The 21,503-nt window shown below is 45.0% G+C and overlaps 1 protein-coding gene across 1 annotated transcript in view; it reads left to right on the top strand.

The window, feature by feature from the left end:
• The window catches only part of LZTFL1 (leucine zipper transcription factor like 1), a 282,737-nt gene that overhangs the window by 58,455 nt on the left and 202,779 nt on the right, over positions 1-21,503 (top strand). Inside the window, exon 4 of the mRNA XM_069216332.1 lies at positions 4,644-4,704. Coding sequence (XP_069072433.1) covers positions 4,644-4,704 — 61 coding nt within the window. The remainder of the gene's footprint in view (positions 1-4,643; positions 4,705-21,503) is intronic.

The following is a 21,503-nucleotide window of genomic DNA, read 5'->3' as shown; positions in this document are numbered from 1 at the left end:
TCCCCTTTTCCTGGCTCTTTCTGTCTCTACACCAATTACATCTTGGTATCCCTATTCTTGTTTGCAGCTAATGTGCACATGTGGGAATGAAGAGTTAAGAGTTGGGTGAATTTCAGTAGCATATTGTGCCTTGATTTTTTTTTTTTTTTTTTTTTTTAAAGAATAACTCGTCTTAAAACGAATGGAACACTTCTTCACTGCCGTTGTAGACTTTTAAATGTTACCTGTGAGTAGACGGAATCACACAATTACCATTGGGGTCTGAGTAAACAGAAACACATCTTTATTAAATATATGATACATTAATAGCCTTGCTCTTCCCAGTTTCCATCAAGGGTTACCTAGAAGTAGGGTTATATTGCTTTCCAAAACAGTTTATTCCTGGGCCAGCTGACATGACAGATGCATTTCCCTGCATATCCAGTCATTTTGTGGTGCCCTTTCACCAATGAGTTTGCTCACCCCTAACAAATTTCCTTTTTTTCCTGATTGCTGTAGGCTGAATCTGCTTCACTTAGAGTTCATTCTAAAGGACTGCTGTTCCGTACACTTATTTCTATTATTTCTTCTTTGTATCCTTCTATGCAGCAATGCTGTTTGGGAAGTCTATCATCTGAACTGTTTTTGAATAACGTTGCAATAAAAAAATTTTAAAAATCCAGAAGTTTTCAGCCTCCCCATAAAACACTTCAGAGACAGAAAGGCAGTCATGTTTTTTCTGGTTTGTCATTTTTTTTTTCTTCTCATGCTTCTTTTGACTTTTTTCCATTTTTTTTTTTTTTTTGTGCATTTAGTGCCTTGTCTTCTTGTTTCTGGGGAATGTTAGTGTGATCATTGCCTTATGGGCTATTTGCCAGCTCTTTGACAGGAGTTATTGTATGGCGATAGGAAGTGCTGGAAGAATAAACATGATGTTTGTGTTATCTACGGTGTAAAATCTGCCTGAAAATGCGAAATAGGAAGCTCCCCCAGGAGGATGTTGGCCACTTTGCCTCATGGTCCTCCAGCCCTAAGAGTGCAGTCACCATCCTCTACTGCACTACGCATGAGCAATTCTGTTCAGACTCCATCAGTGTTCCCTATCCTGGTCCACCTTGAAGCATTTAAAATCTAGCTATTTTCGATGTAGATACTATTCATCATTATAATATGGAGTTTGGAATGCTTTGGCTCCCTTTATGAACCTGCTGCCTGCGGACGATAGAAATGACTTTGAGAACATGGTGAAGAAAGGAATGATCACCTCGGATCAAATGATCAGTGCTGCTAATGAGTGGGTTGACATGGCCACTAGAGGTCTTTTGACACGGTCTTTCAGTGTGACACCTCTCTTGGCTGAGGCTCACTTCTGCCACCTCTGACACAAAGCAGAAAACCTTTGACATTCTCTTTTCGGGATCCTATCTTTGTGACTTGTATCATTATGAAGAGATCCAACCCCTGAGGACTGGATCAAAAATGTTGAAATCCGTTGGTGTGGAGAAACAGACTCCTCTAAAGTACAGTTTAATGGTTCTGAGAGGGTTCCTGCTTTTAAAAGAGGCAACAGCACCACCTGCCACAAGATCCATGGCCACTGCAAAAAACACAAGAACCACTTTGCAAGCTTCATCAACAGCTTTCCAAACAATGACGTTTTTACTCTGTCACCATCAACCAGCTCCATGTGGGGAAGAACGTTTCCAACCATTTTCCTTCACAATATTGAATGACATAAGACAGCTGGGTGCTCAGAATTGTCAGGAATAGACACAGGGAACATTTCCAATCATTTTCCCTCATCACTGAGGGTGACTAAAGACATTTGGATGTGTGATTTTCATAATTGCCCATCTTCCACATCTGAGTGTTACATCGAAAACAGTTGGTAGCAGAAGTTAAAGTTCTCCTTCACAAGGAGACATTATAGGAGATGCCTAAGTCTCACAAAAGCAAAGGTATTTTCCTGTTACTTCTTAGTAAAGAAGAGTCCGTGCTTGGGCTATTGTCCCATCCTGAATCTAAGGTGTGCCAACAGTTTAAGTGAAGTGAGAGAAGTTTCACATGTTAGCTCTGCATCAGACTTTCATCTTCTTTGTCAAGGAGACTGGATGGCATCCATAGATCTGCAGGACACTTTTTTCTAAATTCCCATTTCCAAGAACAGTTGGAAATTCCCCAAGTTCCAGATAGTGATTTCTAACTACCAGTGCAGTGTCCTCCACTTGACCTCGAGACTGCACCAAGAGTGTTCTCCAAGTATTTGAGATGGAAGTACCTTTTCACCTACTCATACGTGGATGACTGGCCTGTGAAAACCATTTCTGCACTACAACTTCAACAGGATCTAGAGATGACTTGCATTTTTTTTCTCAGAACTCGGACTGTAAATCAGTACATTGTGTTCCTTAATCGAACTGATTCAATGAAGTCACATTCCATGGGAGCCATTTCAACCAAAAACGTGTCTGCTTTGGAAGAAAGACTGCCATCTATACTTTTGAAGATTATCTTGAGCACCATTGATCAGGAAGGTCTCTCCACTTCTGGTCAGCATGGCATCATGCATTTTTCTGGACCGGATGCCAGGAATGCGCATCAGTCATATTGTTAAGATTATTTGTTGCAGAAGATGTCAGATTTCAAAAGAAGATTTGCATGCCAGTTTTACATGCCCAGCAATGTGTCCCTCCCGTGGTGGTACATGAGAACCAACATGCTACGAAGGGTTCATTTCTAGAAACCTCCAGCTTCAATTATTTAACATGTGCCTGGTTTCTCTTGCTCCCACTTCTTCCGCTTCCTCAGCCTAAGTATGTAAAATAGGCTCATGAAATGTGGACGAGGAAAACAGATACAAGTCCTACTTTTAAATGTTTACAACAGCTACTGTCAATATTTGAGCAGCTTTTGTTGAGTAGACGAGCTCTTATTCCATTATACTGTCTCCCGAATTTTCTGGCAGAGGTAGAGCACCCAATATTGTTATGAACTTCAGAACCAGTCTCTCCACTTATTTCAGTAAGAAAAAAAGAGCTAGATTTCTCCCCACCCTGAATCTGTAAAATCTAAAACAGTTTTGTGCCATTGAGAAGGCCAACATGGTACTGGTGGCATAGATTCCAATAACTGTTAAGCCAGTCTGTGTAGAGGACTATATTTACATGTTCCCGTGAGTAAGGGCTAGAGCCAACTCTTATTTATGGGTTGGTGTAGGAGACCAATACTTCCCTAAAGATAAAAAATGTGTACCCTAATATCTTAACACAACTGCATTGGTTTGCAACAACCTGTTTGTACCTTCAAGATATTCACTATTATATTGTCTGGATAATCAGATGGAAAGGACTCCATCTTCAGTGTTGTTTGGACTTGCAATGCCCTTCCTTCCATAAGCGATACTTACTGCAATCGAGTCTGCCTACCAATAACTTCTCTAACACATTTCGATCTTAGCCATGTGGGCCAGATGCTTTTGAACATTGAAGTATCTAGAATTTGAGTCCGCCCTAATGCCAGGATGAGCATGTTTTATGCACACTTCCACCTGGTGGAGAACTGAGACTAGTTTCTGGTCTGCCAATCCTAATATTTGCAGCACTTAAGATAATGGCCTGATGTATAGGCTTTTTTACTCTTTAACTTTAATCTACCTGACCCCTACACCCCTCTCTCCTGCAACATCCCCAGCCTTCAGATACTTCAGATTTCTACTAATACCCACTGTAGAAGTATCAGCGCTATTAGGACAGATAAAATATACCCCCTCCACAGCATGCTGACGTTATAAGCAGTTTCCTTGGCCCTACAACCTTCCAGTTATCCGGCCTACGTTTGTTATTATTTACATGTACCACACATAGTGCAATTAAATCATCAAGATGGATGGTAGTCATTCCCCTCCAAGTTACCTGCAGACATTGGAGACTTGGCAGTAGGAGAGTTCTCATATGTCTTCTTTCTGGCGTTCCAGATTGCAGTGTTCTAAATGCTTCTCCAAACCCCACACATTCATTATCTGGCTGTTTGTTTGTCCTCTTTCATTGATCGCATGAGGTGTTGGATGAGTAAAATAAAGACTGAAATTCAGGAGACTTCGTTTTAAACGAATACTGACTAATTAAGAGCTTTGAAACAGCCTAGAACTTAAGCTTCTGTTGCCTCCTCTATTAAAGGTTACAAGATGAGAAGCATTATCCCTTGTGTAATTATGAATGTATTAATGTATTTAGTAGTTTTGTACAGCATCACATTAAGCCTCCTAGAAATATCCAGTGTACTTAATAATCCAGAAGTTATTGCAGAGGAAAACTTGTATTGGTAGTTGGAATCAAACTGAGTTATTCCATTCCATTCCCGAATCCAGAGTGCGACTATGGCTGTGCGCTGTACATTTGGGACTATGCATCAGGAATGACGGAGTGCAGGGTGACTGGTTGTGCACGATTAAAAAATCGGTGGCTGGCTCAAGCTGACATTTTCAGATCCAAAATATTGTTCATGCATAATGACTGATATTGAGACCTTAGCCCAGTGTTTTACTAGCAAAAACATCCAACATTGTATAGCGATTTTCTACATTACAAGAGCCTATGCTTTTCAGATCTGTCCATTAAAACCTGATGATGTGCTAACATCGTTTTCCTCTCTTCTTTCTCCTCAAGGGAATTATTAGAACAAGTTGCAGAATTTGAAAAGTCTGAGTTTAAATCGTCAGGCAAAAAGGTAGAGATATGTATTATTCTGGTTTTCAAATTTTGCTTTTTTGATTGGGGGGGGGGGGGAACTACTACAAATGTTTGTTTCTCATGTACACCATTATATGTGTGGCCTTTCTTGAGGGTGGCTACTTGATGGGTGGTATGAGTCGGGAAAATATTTCTCAAGCCTTGGACCTATTGACTAATCCGCGTACAATGTTGATCAGTGTCCTGCCAAAAATATATGGAAAGATTTTCTTTACCTTTTGTTGCTAATGAGAGGCATCAGTGAAAACTAGAAGGAAATTGAATATGTTTGTAAACCGCTTTCCTTGTAGTAAATATTAATAGGTATTGACAAAGCCAAAATACATATTTTTATAACCCGTGTGCACAGAGAATAGCCATGCATACGTTGACATAGATCACTCATAAATGCAGATATACAGACAAATTAGCACACCTACAGATGTGTATCTTGTTAAGTAAAAGCCTAGAATCAAAGCTTAGGATCTGATGTTTGTAGAACAGTCTGGTAACCTTCTTGCACATCACTTGCTTTCATTAAGTTTACCTTCTTAGTTTTCTACCCAAGCTATTCATTTAGTGTTTAAGCTGCTTTAAAACTGACTAAATGATTCCACATATTCCAAGGCTCCTCAGCCATGAACGTCCTGCTGTGGTGTAGGCTTTATCACATGTCAGCCCTGGGGGGACCTTCCAGGCCGGCCATCAAGGAAGGGCCAGAACAAACGCAGCTTTCTCTGGCTCTATTAGGTCTTTCTTCAATGGGGTAAATAGCATTTTGTACCAGGCGGTGTGGTCTATCCATCAGGACTATTGATTTCGGCCTCCTGGCCTCTAACGTTTTGATTACTTTCTGGAACTGATTTGTTTTCACTGCTATCTCGCTGATAAGGGAGAACTCTGGGGCCTGCCCTGCTGCCATTTAGTTCCTTGCAGACTGCCTGCAGGCTTTCCCTGTTGTTCCAGAACATCTCAGAAAGGCCTTTGCCGGGTCAAGCACCTGCTCCTCTCTCTGGACTTCTGGTACTTATTCTCAGGCAGTGTCGTCCTCAGCAGCACACTGGAGTCGCAAGGCAGAGTACCCTCGCTGTGCACTTCCCGGGTTCACCATCCTCTGGACACTTTCAGGGCACCTTTGTGCCCCTTAGGATGCGGAGGCTTACCTTTGCAGGTTGCCCCCACCCACAGGATTAGTCCACAGAAGCCCCAGGTCCTCCCTTTCCTCCAAAACTTCAAATGTGTTTCCAGGAGAGACTGGAGACAGTGGGTGTGGCTACTCCCTATTGTTTAACTGGGAGGGGCATGTCCAGGCTTTTCAGGCAGTGTGAATGTATTTAACATATGCAGACTTTGCGCGCTCCCTCTTCCTCTCCCAGGAACAGGCTTAATGAGCTCTGCATGTTCTTATGGTATTGGGTGAGGTATTGCTTTATATGCTGGCCAGCGGAGTAAGCAACTTGGCCCAGCAGGATAGTTGAAGCCTAACTCTAATGAATAGGTGACTCTGAGAAATATGACCTAATTAAAGCCCATGAAGAAATGCATATATATCTAAAGTAATGTCGTATTGAACTCTGGACCCTTGTTTACCTAGGGAAGTACACATTGATCTCTGTAGACCCAGCCAATCCAAAATTATAGTTTGGTGTAGCTTTCACCTTCAGTGTAAATACTATCTGATAGAAACTTCTAGTCACAGATTTTATATCTTAGAGTTATCTCCACTAAGATCCGTGCTGGTATGGAAGTGACATACGCAGAACTGATGAAGGTGCCACCTCGCCACACTGACCTCATTTCTTACCTTTCCGCGCCTGATAGCGCAGATCCGTGAAGAGCTACAATTCAGTCACTTTTTGACTAGCTTCTTTCAGCTTTTTGTTGACCGCTTTTTTCGGACATTTTCTCCTGGTGTGATAGGATGTCTCCCAAGCAACCAACTGGTTTTAGACCATGTGGTGCTTGCAGAAGTCTTAGACAAAGTAGAGGTCTGTTAGTCTGTGGCACCTTGAGAAAGACCATGACTTTAAGGCTTGCGAGGATTGTAGCGCCATACACCTGAAGGTGCTGAGTGAATGCTCCCGCAAGCTCTTCGTCACCCAATGATGGACGACCTTGTAATGATCAAGATTCCAGTTGCGTAGAAGGTCCCAGGACCGCTAGCAGAGCCTCACCAGATGGTTGTTGTCCTGGTCCAAGTCGTCATCTGGTGAGCCACACAAAAAAAAAAAATCAAAGAGGTCTTGAACTTATCTGCATTCAGCCAAATCCTTGGATGAGACGAGGGAGTGTTGGCACTCCAGGCCCTGCACCTCTGCTGAGCCCCATCCAGGGTCGACTCCACTCTTCTCAGATTTTCCCAGAGTGACCCCCATCCAATTTAGAGAATTCTCTGAGGCCCTGAATCTAATTTTTTGGCTACCCAACCTCTCTGGAGTGCCTTCAGGCCCCGTGGGTTCAGGAGGGACCCCTACTGGATTGACACCGGTGGGTACACCCTCGATGCCAGTTGGGCCCCTTTGATCCGAGCAGAGCAATCAGTAAGACGGAGACCTTTTTTGGAGCCTGCTCCTGTACTGACGCCCATGAAGCCATCCCCATCGTCCTCAACTCTGATACTGAGCAGGACCGGAGTGACACTGTGCTAGTCCTGATTCCCACTGGATCCATGCCTTCTGGGTTGGATCCGGAGTCTTTTGTCTTTGACAGGCCTGGTACAGGGGATGAATGGGAGGGTGTGGTGACCATGATGAATATTGCCTCCAATTGAATAATACTGAAAACACCTGGTATGAGGATCTTATAGATGCTAGAGGGTTAAACACTTCACCTGACACTGGCCTGGTCTCCCCTCCTATTGTGGCTGCAGACGAGAGGCCCTCTTTCGCTATGGTGGGGCATAGAGCAGCTGTGGTCTTGTATCTTCAGCTGCCCTCAGTAGCAGTCAAGACTTGCGTCTTGACAGAGGTGCTTCAGCCGGGGACTTCCCCCTCCGAACCTCTGCTATCCTTTACTGAAGCCCTCACTGACCTCCTTCTCGAGACCTGGTCCAGGCCCCTCATAGGGGCCTCTGTGCACAGGATGATTGTCCACTGCAACCACCCCACTCCAGTTGACCCTAATTTCCTCACCAACCATCCCACTCTAGAGAGCTTGGTAGACCAGGTCTCCACTTCCGGAATCATATCTAGTGTATTTGTTTCCACTCCTCCAGATAGGGAATTCAAGGGGCTGGGATACCTTTTGAATAGAATGTTCTCTTCTGCCAACCTAGCACTGCGGGTCATTATTCCCACACGATCTGAGACATGTTTGCATAAGTGCAGCTAATGTTCTCGTACAAGGCCCTAGCCATACTCTCTCAGGCTATTGCCGATGCGAGGAGTGCATCAAAGTTTGCCAATATTTGTGGTCTGGACACAAACGACTCACTGGGCAGAGGGATTTCTTTGTCGGTGGCCCTTTGTCGCCATGCCTGGCTGAGAACTACTGGTTTATCTGAGGATGTCCATGCATTGCTTATGGGCATGCCCTTTGATGGCTCTCGTCTCTTCAGAGAGAAGGCAAACTCAGGGCTAGAACGCTTTAAGGACTCCAGAGCTAAAGCCAGGTCATTGGGTCTCTCTCTGTGGCCCTTTGGCACCCCAGCCCACCTTTCCCCCCTTTTGTGGCTACAGGAGGGTTTCCAGCTACGCCAATACCCTCCCAGCCGCCACAGCCAGCAAGGTTCTGCACCTTTTCGCAGCCAAGGACATGGTTCCAACAGATCAAATGTGACAGTAAGCCAGAGTTCGGACCAGTCTACCACTCCCAACACAGCCGTAGCCTCCAAGCCCTTTAAGTTTGCCCTCCTACATACCATTGGGTACTTCCAATAGTAAAAAGGGGCTACTCCATCCCCTTTTGTGCAGTCCCTCTAACCATGCCACTCACTTATGAACGGTTGACTGAGGACCATCTTTCCTTACTCTGCAAGGAAGTGTCGGCTCGCTCGGCCACTGGAGCTATAGCAAGGGAGCTGACATCAGAAGTATGTCATGGTTGCTATTCCTGCTATTTTCTGGTGACCAAGAAGGACGGAGGGTTTCCTCCTATACTCATCCTGCACCTTCTTTATCTCTTCCTCAAACAGGAGAAATTCAAAATGCTCGCTCAAGTTCTGTCTGCCCTGGATCCAGGAGACTGGATGGTGGCATTAGACTTGAAGGGCACATATTTTCATTTACACTTCCTGCTCGCCCAAAGATGTTATCTGCAGTTCACAGAGGGCCAGGAGCATTTTTTCAATTCACTGTGCTCCTCTCTGCCCTCCCCAGCTCCCATCTGGTGTTCATTAAGGTGATGGTTATGGGTGCAGCGCACTTACAGGGGTCTGGGGATCCAGTCTTCCTGGATTGGCTGTTGAAGGCGGGCTCGCCCCAGGCAATCATCTCCGACCTCCAGACTACGGCGAACCTCCTACACTAGCTGGCATTCATTATCAATGTGCTGAAATCACACCTGACTCCCTCTCACATGCTCCCTTTTATCTGAGGTGTTCTAGACGTAATGCAGTTTCGGGCTTATCCTCCAGAACGGTTAGTCCAGGATATTCAGGCTATGATACTGATGTTCCAGTCTCTCTCCTGGGTTTTGGTGAGAGAGACTGTCAGGCCGTTGGGCCCCATAGCCTCCTGCATTCTTCTGTGAAACATGCCCACTGGAATATGTGGGCTCTGTAAGTAGGACTTGAAATTCCAGTAAGCGCAGGGTCCAATTCTCCAACAGGGTCCAATTCTCAGGTGGAACTGCAACAGATTTGCAGTGGTAGCTGATGACCTGCGATTGGGTCAGCGTTGGACCCCTTTTTTTTCCCCAGCCATAACTATATGTAGTGACAGATGTGTCACTCCTGGGTTAGGGCGGCCATCTGGGGGAAGTGGAGATGAGAGGACTCTGGTCTCTGGCAGAGTCCAGACTTCACATAAACATGTTGGAGCTTTGTGGGATCTGTTTGGTATTGAAGGCCTTTCTTTCTTTCATCAGAGGAAGGCTACTGCAGGTGATCACAGACAACACAACCACCAGCAAACGGGCGGGGTGGGGTTGTGGACCCTTTGTCAGGAGGCTTTGTATCTTTGGACACCACTACAACACCAGTGCTTCTCCCTGGTGGTTTAACACCTGACAGGCTCTCTGAATGCCACTACAGACAAACTTAGTCATCAATGCCTACTGGATTAAAAATGCTGTCTCCATCCAGAGGTGGTGCAAGATATCTTCTAGAGTAGTGAGATCCTTGGTTAGATCTGTTCGCCACCACCATGAACACGTAATGTCAGCAATTCTGTGTACTAGCATTTTCAAGTGTGTTTGCGCTCAAAGGCGATTTTAGTCTTAAGTGGAGCTCTGGCCTCCTGTAAGCATTTCTGCCAATACTGCTCCTTCCCAGAGTTCTCAGGGAAGATCAGGAACGACTTGGTTGGACTGGGGAAGGTGAGTCTGATATCACAAGCTGTTGAGCTTCGTTCTTCTGGTCAACCTGCCTCTTCAGGAGGATCTTCTGCCGCAGCAACAGGGGAGGGTCTTGCACCCAAGCCTGCACACCCTCCACCTTCATGCATAGAAATTAAGTGGCAATAGTTGACAAACTTCAACCTTCCTCCTTAAGTCTGTGATGTTATTCTGGCAGCCATGTGTCCCTCCACCAAAACAATATATGCCTGCCACTCAGACACATTTGTGGCATGGTGTGCATCCAGAAACATTGATCCCCCTCTCTTCTCTTCTTTCTCAAGTCTTATTATTTGTTCTTTCATTGGCCCAGCAGGGCTCTGCTCTGGGCACAGTTAAGGGCTATCTTCCAGCCATTTCTGCATTTTTGCAGTTGCCAGACCATCCTTCTTTATTTAAGTCACCTATTGTGACAAGATTTCTCAAAGGCTTGCAAGACCTGTTTTCCCCCAAAGCCGTTCATTATGTCCCAGTGGGATTTAAACCTGGTTCTCGCTTTAATGATGTGCATGCCTTTTGAGTCATTGCACAGCTGCTCTTTTTGGTTATTGACCATCAAGACTACTTTTCTGATGACCAGTACATTTACCAGGAGCGTCAACAACTTGCAGGCATTCTGTGTATCCTCCGTATACTACCTTCTACATTGACAAACTGGTTCTCCGGACGTGTGCCTCCTTCCTTCCTAAGATAGTCAATTCTTTTCATGCAGGCCAGACCGTCACCCTGCCTACTTTGTTCCCCTCCACTCATCCTTCTAAGGAAAAGGAGAGACTCCACCCTTTGGACCCAAAACGAGCATTGTCGTTCCACCTTGACCACACAAGACTTCTGAGTGGATGATCAACTCTTCGTTGGGTACATCACGGCTAAGAAAGAGAAGGCTGTGCCAAATGAACCATATGCATTGGCAAAGAAGCAACTAAGCAAGTGGGCTCATTCTGCCAGAGCCAAAGCTGCGGCCACTGTGTTAGCTTGCTCCCAGGACCGTTCTCGACATCTGTTGGGCTGCAACATGGGCTTACTTGCACAAGCTTACAAAGCACTTCTGCTTGAACAGTCAGGTCCTTCAGGGTGGGCTTTTTACCCGTTTGGTTCTCCAGGACTTCCTGGTCTTAATTAGGTTTGCAGACCCGCAATTGGAGAGGCATTGCTTCAGTATGAATCCTAAGGTAAGGAATCTGCAGCTAGAAGTCCCCTTTAGATGAACAATTTACTTACCTTCAGTTACTCCTTATCTAGTATGGACTATATCTAGCTGCAGATTCCTTACCGACCCTCTCGTCTACCCTGCTGTGCAACCTGATTAAAGGTCGAGGGCTTCTTATTGAACAGGGCCCTAGAAATTCACACCTGTGATCCGTATTCATCATGGCTCCATTCCCCTTGTAAAAAGTTGTGAAAATGAACTGACGTCCGCGCGCCATGGTGGCACCTATTTAAGTACAGCATATGTCATTCCAGCATGGCCGAAGCAGTGCCGAACTAGGCTCCCAACACCACCCCTCCTCCCCTTTACTGGTGTGCAAGGGTACAGCTCAAAAGCTTTGGATCCATTTTGGAGCCTGGGGATAATGCTAAGGTGTAAAATCTGCAACTATATAGAGTCTCTACGAGATAAGGTGTTACTGAAGGGAAGTAACTTGTTCATCAATTAATACAAACTTTCAGTGAAGCAATACAGACTTTACTCTATATTGAAAAAGAAAAGAAATGTTTATTTTTGACTGCCCAACTAATTTATAATGCCTTCGCCGGCTATAATCAATTTATCATAGTTTGCATTTACGACAGAGTACCTGTGTGCAGATATGAGGTTAATTAGTAGTCCTGGATGCTCACCCTGTACACTTGTGTGAACAAGATTGCATGCAACAAGCCTAGAGACTTTCACTCCAGGTCTGCAGAAGCAGACTTGATTTTAAAAGGCAGTCACTGGCAGATTGTATTCAAATCCATTTCACTAGAGCTTACAGTGAATTAGACTCAGTTTGTGAGACTAGATTTAAAAACTGATTGGTCCAAACAGCAAAAATTCTAGGGTGGCTAAAAGGGTCGGAAGCCATTCTTCGTGAAGCCCATGCGAAGAAGCAATTCAAAACTGTGGTTACATCCCAGGAGATAGAATATCCAGGTGCTTTATAAACGACAACATTAAGCCTCTAACCCTTTTGTGAGCCATAGGATAATCATCCACTTTTACCTCATTTGATGGGCAAATGCCCTACTGAAATCACCCACCTAAAGTAATTGAGTTTTGTGTTCATCAGACTCATCTCTGTCAACTCCAAGAAGAAATTCAGGACATGCAAAATGTCAGCCTCCACATAATTGAAGTGTCATCTCACACATCTATGTGTCCTTTGTTTCTAGGCTGAATGGTACGTTGTGACTGTATTATTGGACCAGGCTATCTGGATGAACGTGGCAGCCTTGGTGGATAGTCCTTGGTAGATTGCCTACTGGGCTCAGCCAGAGAAGATTTCCGGGGAGCCTAAGTTATCGGATTCCTTATCCCCTTAATTCATATCAAGAATTTCTCATGAGCCCAAAATCGTCCAGGAGCTTGTTATGGCACACCATCCATGACTGGCCATACCAGCCATCCCCTTTCTGGGGGATCTTTTATTAACTTCACCAGGAATGTGATCATCCAAGCATCAGTTTCAGGAGTGAAGGGCACTTCCCTTTTCAGAGAGGGGGCAATATCACTGTCATAAGATTTTAACTTAATTCCTTGGATTCTTCAAGGCTGTCAGTCATGATGGCCCCTCCAGAGCCAGATGGTATGAGTCTCTCTGATAATCTGTTACAATGTTCAGATACCAAGGAAGAGGGCTCAGCAAATCCCAGGAAAGTTCCAGAACTTGAAAAAACACTTAAAACCTAATTGGCAATACTAGAACCAAGTCTACTGACTGGCCCATGACCAACAAATGATGGCAAAAAGGGGGAAGAGCTAATTTGACCCCTTAAGTGTATCTTTCAGGAGAATGTTCACCTCTTCTGCCCCTGATTCAGTCTACACCTGAAAACTCTGCAGGAGCTGTTGGTTCAACTGGCAGGGAACCAGACCCACCACACACCAGCACAGTCACAGCCGATCCAGTGTCTTATATATAGAATCCTCACAATATCTACAGTTCTAATCTGCCACCAGATTCTAATCTCCCTGGCAGATACTCTGACATTGCAGAAATCTGTCTATCCAGGACCACCAGAATTTTGGATTATGGATGTGGGACCTCTCACCCTATCCCCTAATCCTCCTGTAGGTTGTTGTATTCCACCTCCGAGATGTTGTCCATTTCGTCAGAAAGCATCAGTTGAGGGGAAATTTATGTGTGTGGACTGATTCCTCTCCTAACCACGTTCCTCTGCTGGAGACATCCCTGAGGAAATCAGACTTAGGGGTGGGTGACTACCCAGCTTGGTAAACGATCGCAACTCGTCAGGGTGAATCCTCAAAGCCACTAAAGTAACCTGAGCTCAACCTCCAGGAAGCTATGGCACATGGCACATAGCAATTGGCTTATCTTGGGGAAATGCGTAAAGTATTTATGCAGTAACAAAGCAGTAATAAAGTTAAAATACAAAACAATAAAAATCCTAAATTCATGTGGAGAAATAGAGTAAAATCTAATTAGCAAAATGATATCAAAATTATACACAGGATATCCGTCACTGTTGTGACGGAGTGACCCATCTGCTGAAATCTAAATCAGGCGCTTAGTCTTTTAAATCTAATCCACCACATAATTACTAATTTAAAGACCCCCACCCCTCCCCCAGGACCTCAGAGGAGACATTTGCCATCACAAATGATGTCATTGAGGCCAACAGCAGGAACCAGCAGGAACCAGTCCAGGTCCTGTTGCCACTGGTCAGCCGGGACCTTCCAGGTAAAGGCTTTCTGTAGCTTGTTGAATCCCTATAGGTTGAAAAAGGGGGTCAGCCTTATGACCCTTGCAGTCCACTTTTTTATCATGGGTACAAGAGGGAACAGGTCCAGTCTTTCAGGGCTCCTCTCAGATCATAACTTCTATCCTCTTCTGAACCTCCAGGAAGTGTTCTGACTTGTGTGCCTTGAGACGCCACATTTATGCCTTACATCAACTGGTTTACAGGGTGTCTCCTGGAAACACCCTAACCAATGGGGTAAACATTTCCGAGGATAACCCTCCCCAATTTGGGCATTTTCAAGATGGCAAAAGGTTTTTGACACACTAAACCTGGGCTGTAAGGGCTGCGGGTGTTTGTGTGGCGTGTAATGTGGTGATCTTAATGTTGTTCCACATCTAACACTAAAGTCAAGTTTGAGGCAGCCACCATACCCACAGTAAACCCAGAGAGACGTCTGGCAAGACAGAAGCATACTGCTTCAGCAACCAGACATTGGATCAACAAGAATTGTCTTTACATCCTGTTCTCTCCCCTTTCAAGCGTGCTCTAAGGGTTATATGTAAGCCCAGTGATAGAAGTCTGGTAGGACAGTAGCAAAGCCCTTCAGCAACCAGACAGTAGATCATGAAGAATTGTCTTAATATCCTGTTCTCTCCCCTTTCAAGTATGTCCCAAGTCTGGTAAGACAAAAGCAGAATACTTCAGCAACCAGACAGTGGGTCCAAAAGAATTGTCTTGGCATCCAGCCCCCTCACCTTTTCAGTTTTGCCATGTGTGTCACTTGTGAACCCAGCACACCAGTCAAGTGGAATTTTGCTCTCCTTTTCTTGAGATACAGTATTAGTCTTTAATATTGTTTCCCAGTATTTCTGTATGGGCTGACAATGTTTCTAGTGAAAATAGCTTTTGGGTGCTAGTAACTGTAAAGACGTGTTAACATTAAATTTCTACATGTCCTACTTTTAAATACCATGCACCCTCCCTTCTTGACTACATAGGGGTGAATTACTGATATTTAAAAGGTAGTTTTGACTTGTCAAAAGTGTATACTTTGACCGGTTTAATTGCAGTTTTTACACTGCTACAGTCAGGCTACAGTGATAGGCTTGAAGCCATGTTTGCACTGCCACTGACTGTAGTGAATGACATATTAAGTGCATCAGTCCTCTAGTAGCATTTAACTTCCAAACGCCAGGTCCATTTATACCATTTACTATGGACTTCTATGCAAGTTAAATATTCTATTTAGGAGTATGCCAATGCACCCATGTTTAAAGGGGGAAATCAGGCACTTTACTACTGGTTAGCAGGGGTAAAGGGCACAGAATACTAAAGCCAGCAAAAATATAAGTTCCAGCAAAAGGAAAAAAAAATTGGGGTGACCAAACAGAAAAGGTGGACGTCCTACAATCCATTAGCCCCACCAGCTGGCATCTGCATAGATTATGAAGTACTAGGAGGGCATTGAAAATGGCTGTCCCTTTCCAGGCCTTCATATGATTCAGCCAGCTCTGGACATCTGCCCTGACTTCATCTGAGAGATGGGCCAGTTCCTTATCAGCGAGACCCTTTTGTAGTTGAACCTCCTTCAGACTTAGCAGTTCCCAGTAGTGAAACAGACCTGAGAATATTGCTTGATTCAAGTAATAAAGCAATCCTACTCCCAGTCATTTTCTTCTCTTAGAGGCGATCCATGAATAGGAATTTGTTCCTGATGTGCATCACTTCCTTCATGGGGAGCCTCAAGGTGGCTGAGTTTGGAACTATTACAAGACCTAAAAAGGTCATGGCTTAGCATCGAACCAGTTTTGTACTGTTCTATTTGCTAATAAAATTGAGATACTACAGGAGCAGTTTTTGTTTTGTATAATTTTGACGACCAGTACTGAATCTTGTATTGGTCTGTCAGCAGAATGTTATTGCAGTAAAACAGGAGCCGTAACCCATTGAATTCAGGAACTCCATCACTGGCCTCTGAAATTTGCAGAAGCCCTGTAGCTCAACGGATAGTCTGAATGGTAACATTGCAAATGTGTACACCTTATCCTCACCAGGCAATCTGTGGAAACCAGTGAGCTGCCATAAGAGGCTCCTCAAGTAGGTATTCTATGTTCAGTCTAACCATCTGGTCACCTGTCAACAGTACATACCAAAGAAGATGGATATCTCGATCTTCAAATGACGGTAGATCAAAAATTCTTGAAAGTTAATCACTGGGTGGTGACACCTTTCTTTTTCTTACACCAAAAATAATTTGCTTAATAATCTGTTGGGATAAAGAGCAGTACTTACGATATCCCTATTTCTTTCATATCTGCTACCTTTCGGAATAAAAGGACTTCTGCTCATCTGGGAAGCATTAAAGCTGTGGTCTCATCTCTTCCCGGAGAACTGTAGAACTCTGTGTGAAACCCGCTCCACACTCTGGAGAACCCACAAGTCATTTCCCTGATATTAAAAGGAGAAAAATGAATAATCTTTAACTGTACATTCTTCTGGGGCATGAGAAGGATCCTTTTGTGATGCTTCTCAAAAAGAGTGCACCGCTGGAACTGCCACTGGTTGCCTCTTTGACAACCTTTGTCTTTCTGACAACCTGTGTCTTTCTGAATGTCCTGGATGCAAAAGTAGCCATTCGAGCAGCATTTGCCTTGAATAACCCCCAGCAAAAAAGCTTGCATCTGAATATCATCTTAATAGATGCCTGTTTCATATCCGTGGAGGCTAAAGTGGACACAAATTTTGCTTTAAAGAAAGTGATCATCAAATAGACACCACTAAGCCACTCTGTCCTTTTCATATATGGGGCAGATTCCCCAACTTTGGATCCACCTTAATAAGCAGATAATGGCACTTCTGTAGACAAATCACTGTTTGCATTCGTTAGAAGACAGATTGCTTACTGCGCCCGGCCAGAGGAGGTCTCCAGAGAGCTCAAGTTACCAGAGTCCTTGGCCCCTTAAATCATATCAAGAATCTTTCTCATGGGCCCAGTAATGTCCAGGAGCTTGTCATGGCACACCATCCATGACTGGACATCTGCTTTCTGGGGAATCTTTTATTAACTTCACCAGGAATGTGGTCATCTGAGCATCAGTTGCAGAGTGAGGGTCACTTTACTTTTCAGAGAGGGGGCAATAGCACTCTATAGATGTTCCCTTCATTCCTTTGCTAAGTGTTTCCTAAGATTATTACTACCGTAAGTGGTGAGTTTTGTCACCAGGGTACAGTTCAAATCCTCCCTCGCCTCCTCCTCAACCCATGCTGCACACAGACGTTCAAGCAAGATGAGAACACAGAAAGGGAAGGCAAGGCCTTAGCAGGTGCAACAGAGGTACTGAAAGGAGTACGTAGTTGGATGGTGAACTGCAAGAAAGATGAATGCCTGCTTCCCTTCAAATTTTTATGGAAGTCCGAGAGCTGTTTCATTGGTTGTTGGTTTTCTGATGCTGAAGACTCGTGGTAAATGTAGTTGTCTAATAAATGAGAAAGTAGATGCACAATTCTCATGTCCAGTTCCAGTTCTGATATAGAATTATATACACAAAAGGGACACTTTCTGTAGGAAGCTGGGTTTTGGTTGCAGTGCCCCCACTCCCCCCCCCCCCACACACACACTATTTGTCTGTTTTTTTGTTTTATACAATCTTTGATCGGAGTGCACATGGTTCCTGCTAACCAGGTCCCCAGTGCCTTTGTTCCTTCCACAATACAAGACCTCCGGTCACTTGATCACCAAGTGGCCAGGCCTTTTAGCACCTCTCTGAGTCCCTAATAAATGGTACCACTGGTACCTAGGGCATGGTAACTGAAGAGGACCCCTCAGCGTTGCAGCACAACTTATGCCACTCTAAGGGACCCAGCACCAACCTTATGCAGTCAGCCATTGCAGGCTGCGTGACAAGGTGCTCCCAAAAAGTGAAAACAAGACATGGCACACACTTTGTGCCATGACCCCTAAAACACTGCCTGTAATATTTTATGTTGCCCCAGCAGAAGGTCTTACAGCCCTAAGGCAAGGTGCATTATAATGCATGTGTGGGCATATCTGCAAGAGCAGATATGCCTGCAGAAATCTGCAGAAATATCTGTAAGAGCAGATATGCCCCTGCTATGTCTTTGTCAATTCTTAGACATAGTATGTGCACAGTGAAGCCACTTTAAATACAGTGCTTTAAACTTATCAATACAAGTTCCCCAGCTACATGATGGCTTCACTGAAACTAGAGATGTTTGGTATCAAATATCTCATATTAATAAACCCTCAGTGATTCCAGTGATGGGTTTATTAATGTATGCACCCAGAGGGCACCTAAGAGGTGCCCCCTGAAAATCTAACAGCTGCTGGTGAGCTCACTGACCAGTTCTGATCAGTCTGCCACCAATATATGAAAGTCTGACTTCCCAGGGTGAGACCTTTGCTCTCTGGAGGTCAGAAACAAAAGCCTTTTCTGGCTGGGGCGTAGAACACCCTTCCTCCTCAGGATGACCTGCATTCCAAGGCACAAGGCTGGGAGCTTCAATAGGCCCTTGGTATGCTGATCCGGCATCTCTCACAGGGAGATGCCAACCCCCTGCCCCAGGTCCCATCAGGCACCTTGACAGATGGGAAAATTAGCTATGCGGGAGGCGTGTCACATTTCCAGACTGGGAACACCCCTACGGTGCTCAGCCTGAAGTGGGCACGGCTTAGGAAATTCCGGCATCTTGTGTGTGGTGGAATTTAGGAGCTCTGGAGAGGAGGATGCCCACTCCCCACAGATTCATCTAGGGGGTGTAGTGACCCCAAAGGTAAGTAGCCCATTTGCTACTACCCTTCACTCCCCTTAACGCCCCCTAAATTGAGTATTTAGGGGATCCCCTGATACCAGATCGTCGCTGGACTCAAAAGAAGGAGTGGACAAGAAGCCTGCCAAGAATCGAGGAGCACGACTGACTTGGCACCATCCTCTGCCAGTCTGCCTGCTGCACCCGACCCTCGATGAGCAACTGACCTGTCCTGCAGCTGCAGCCTCAAAGAAACTAGATGAGCTAACAGTGCTTCGCAAATCACCAGGGAAAGCCTGGAAACACCCTAAACAATGCAGAAGTTTCCTATGCAAGTGAAGAAGGCAGAGAGCAGTCTAGTGGATCGGGAGAGGACGTGGTAACATAAGTGGAGCTGGGGCAGGTTTGGGGGTAGTTTTTAGGGGTGGGGTGGATTTTTTTTATTTTTTTTAAGGGGTGTGGAGGGGTTTTAGGGCTTATGGTGGGCGGGGGTGTCAGGGTAGCTTAGTTTTAGGGGTTGAGGGGTCGGGTTTTTTGTTGTTAGGGCTTAGGGTGGATGGGTGGGGGGTCGGGGTAGTTTAGTTATAAGGGGTAGGGGAAGGTTTTAGAGATCAGGGCGGATGTCAGGGTAGTTTAGTTTTTAGCGGCAGGGTTGTGGGATTGGGGTAGTGTTTTTTTTTTTGTTTTTTTTTTTACGGCTTAGGGTGGGTGGGGGGTAGGGGTAGTTTAGTTAATAATGGTGGGGGTACTTTTGGGGCTCAGGGCCGGTGGGAGGGGGTTTGGGGTGTTTTTTTTAGTTTGTCTTGGTCCACCTTGACCTTCAGCAACCAGTTGTTCAGGTGGAGACCTATGAAGATTCCCTAGTATCAGATCCCTTTTCTGGGTGGATGGGTCGTGGGCACAAGAGGAGAGGAAGGAGCTACTAGGCCTTCACCTGTGGTGGTTGAGGTAATGTGCGACTGGTATCCATGCTACTATCACTCTTCAAACTCGGCCAAAGACAACCCTTTCTTCATTTGATTCTAGGGGAAGCAAGGGCAAGCAGTCTTGGCCTCTCTAGGAAGTAGTATGGGGGAACAAGAGCTCAGAACTCAACAATCAACCAGCCGACACAAAGTATTGTCCATCCTAGTGCTAGTCTTTTGAGTAAAAAAAGTAATTTCATCACACGTTACCTAATAGTTTTCGATTAGGGAAAAGTCATTTAATGTTTACATCTGATTCTTGATTTCAGGTGCTACACACTACGGTGCCCACCCATGCTAATGGAGTTCCCCAGGGTCCATGATCTCTGGCATCGAATCAGAACACATCACTGGCTAAGCTTAGGTACAGTCACTCAATCACCCAAAGGCAGATATGCGCCCAATAGTTCAGTTATTTTTTTTCCTTAATGCAACACTTTTTGGAGAAAATCTTGGTTCACGGGCGGTGGACTTCAGCCCATTTCTGTCTTTCATTCACACTCCTTTCTTCTGCTCCATTGCTTTATGCTACTGGAGTTCTGGCAGGTGTGACAGTCGCGTGCTACCGTCCTGCTTGTGCAGTAGCAGCATTGGAGCTGTTCTGGGCCATGGCAGAGATTTTTCTGAGAACTACAGGGGATCTCGATGTGGCAGCCTCCTATCTTCTGCAGTTGCAGCCTCCCTACCAGGTGCAGAAAGTACACAGGCTTGCTAGTTGCCGACTCCAGGATGATCAGGGGCACCTCAGCTTTGCTAGAGCCCAGAGCCTCTGGCATAAGCAGCATGAGTCTTTCAACCACAGCAAGTTGCAGGTCTCGCTTGATGGTTGCTTTCAGGCTTGATATGTTTCATGATGAAAACTAAGGAAATTTTGGGACCTTTTCCACTCGGGGGTTGTGGACTTGCTTCAATCAAGATTTTCAGTACCTAAACACAATCATGGATACAAGAAACAAGCATATTTGCTAGTCTGCCACCACCTTGGTCTTCGGCAGACGATTGTCCAAGTAGAGACTTATGAAGATTCCCTAGTACTTTTTGCGGGACCACAGGACAGACAAGGGTTATAGGCCTAACTGCCTCCATCTGATGTTGACATCTTGCGTAACAGCCAGGCAAGTCTTCTCGCTTCTGGGCTGCATGACTTTATGTATCTTCATAGTCTACTAACGAATGCCCGGAGGACAGATGGTCACAATGATCACGGGACAGGACTAGATTGGCTTTTGTGAATGTTGAGTCTTTTAGTCTGCCATTAATCTGTTGAAAGCATCGAATGTATAGGGGGATCACTTCCCAGCAAACTGTCAACCTTCCTCGAAACTCATAATGTGTACAGAAATTGAGTGATTTAAAAAAAAGTTAGTTTAGTGTGTACTCATTGAGAGAGTGGATATTGTGTTCGTCCACCATACCATACAGAATGGGGTTAACGGGCGACCCACTTCAGCCAGTGGCTTTGTGCCACTTTGAGTGATGGGATTTTTCCCATTACTTATGCTCGTCTGCCTGAAAAGTAGAGCGCTTCGGTGCTGTGGATGGGTCATGTATTTCTCCTTTGCGCCTGTGTTTTTTTTCTTCCCTTTTTTACAGCGCTGATCTTCCCTATTGTTTTTCCGGCAGACGGCGTATTCCATTCTCCTCTGACCCGCGTATTCCCCGTGCATCC

The sequence above is a fragment of the Pleurodeles waltl genome, chromosome 2_1 (assembly GCF_031143425.1).
Source record: "Pleurodeles waltl isolate 20211129_DDA chromosome 2_1, aPleWal1.hap1.20221129, whole genome shotgun sequence".
In the NCBI taxonomy this organism is placed as follows: domain Eukaryota; kingdom Metazoa; phylum Chordata; class Amphibia; order Caudata; family Salamandridae; genus Pleurodeles; species Pleurodeles waltl.
Note: the sequence above shows the minus strand (reverse complement) of the source record. Positions and strands in the feature narration are given on the sequence as shown.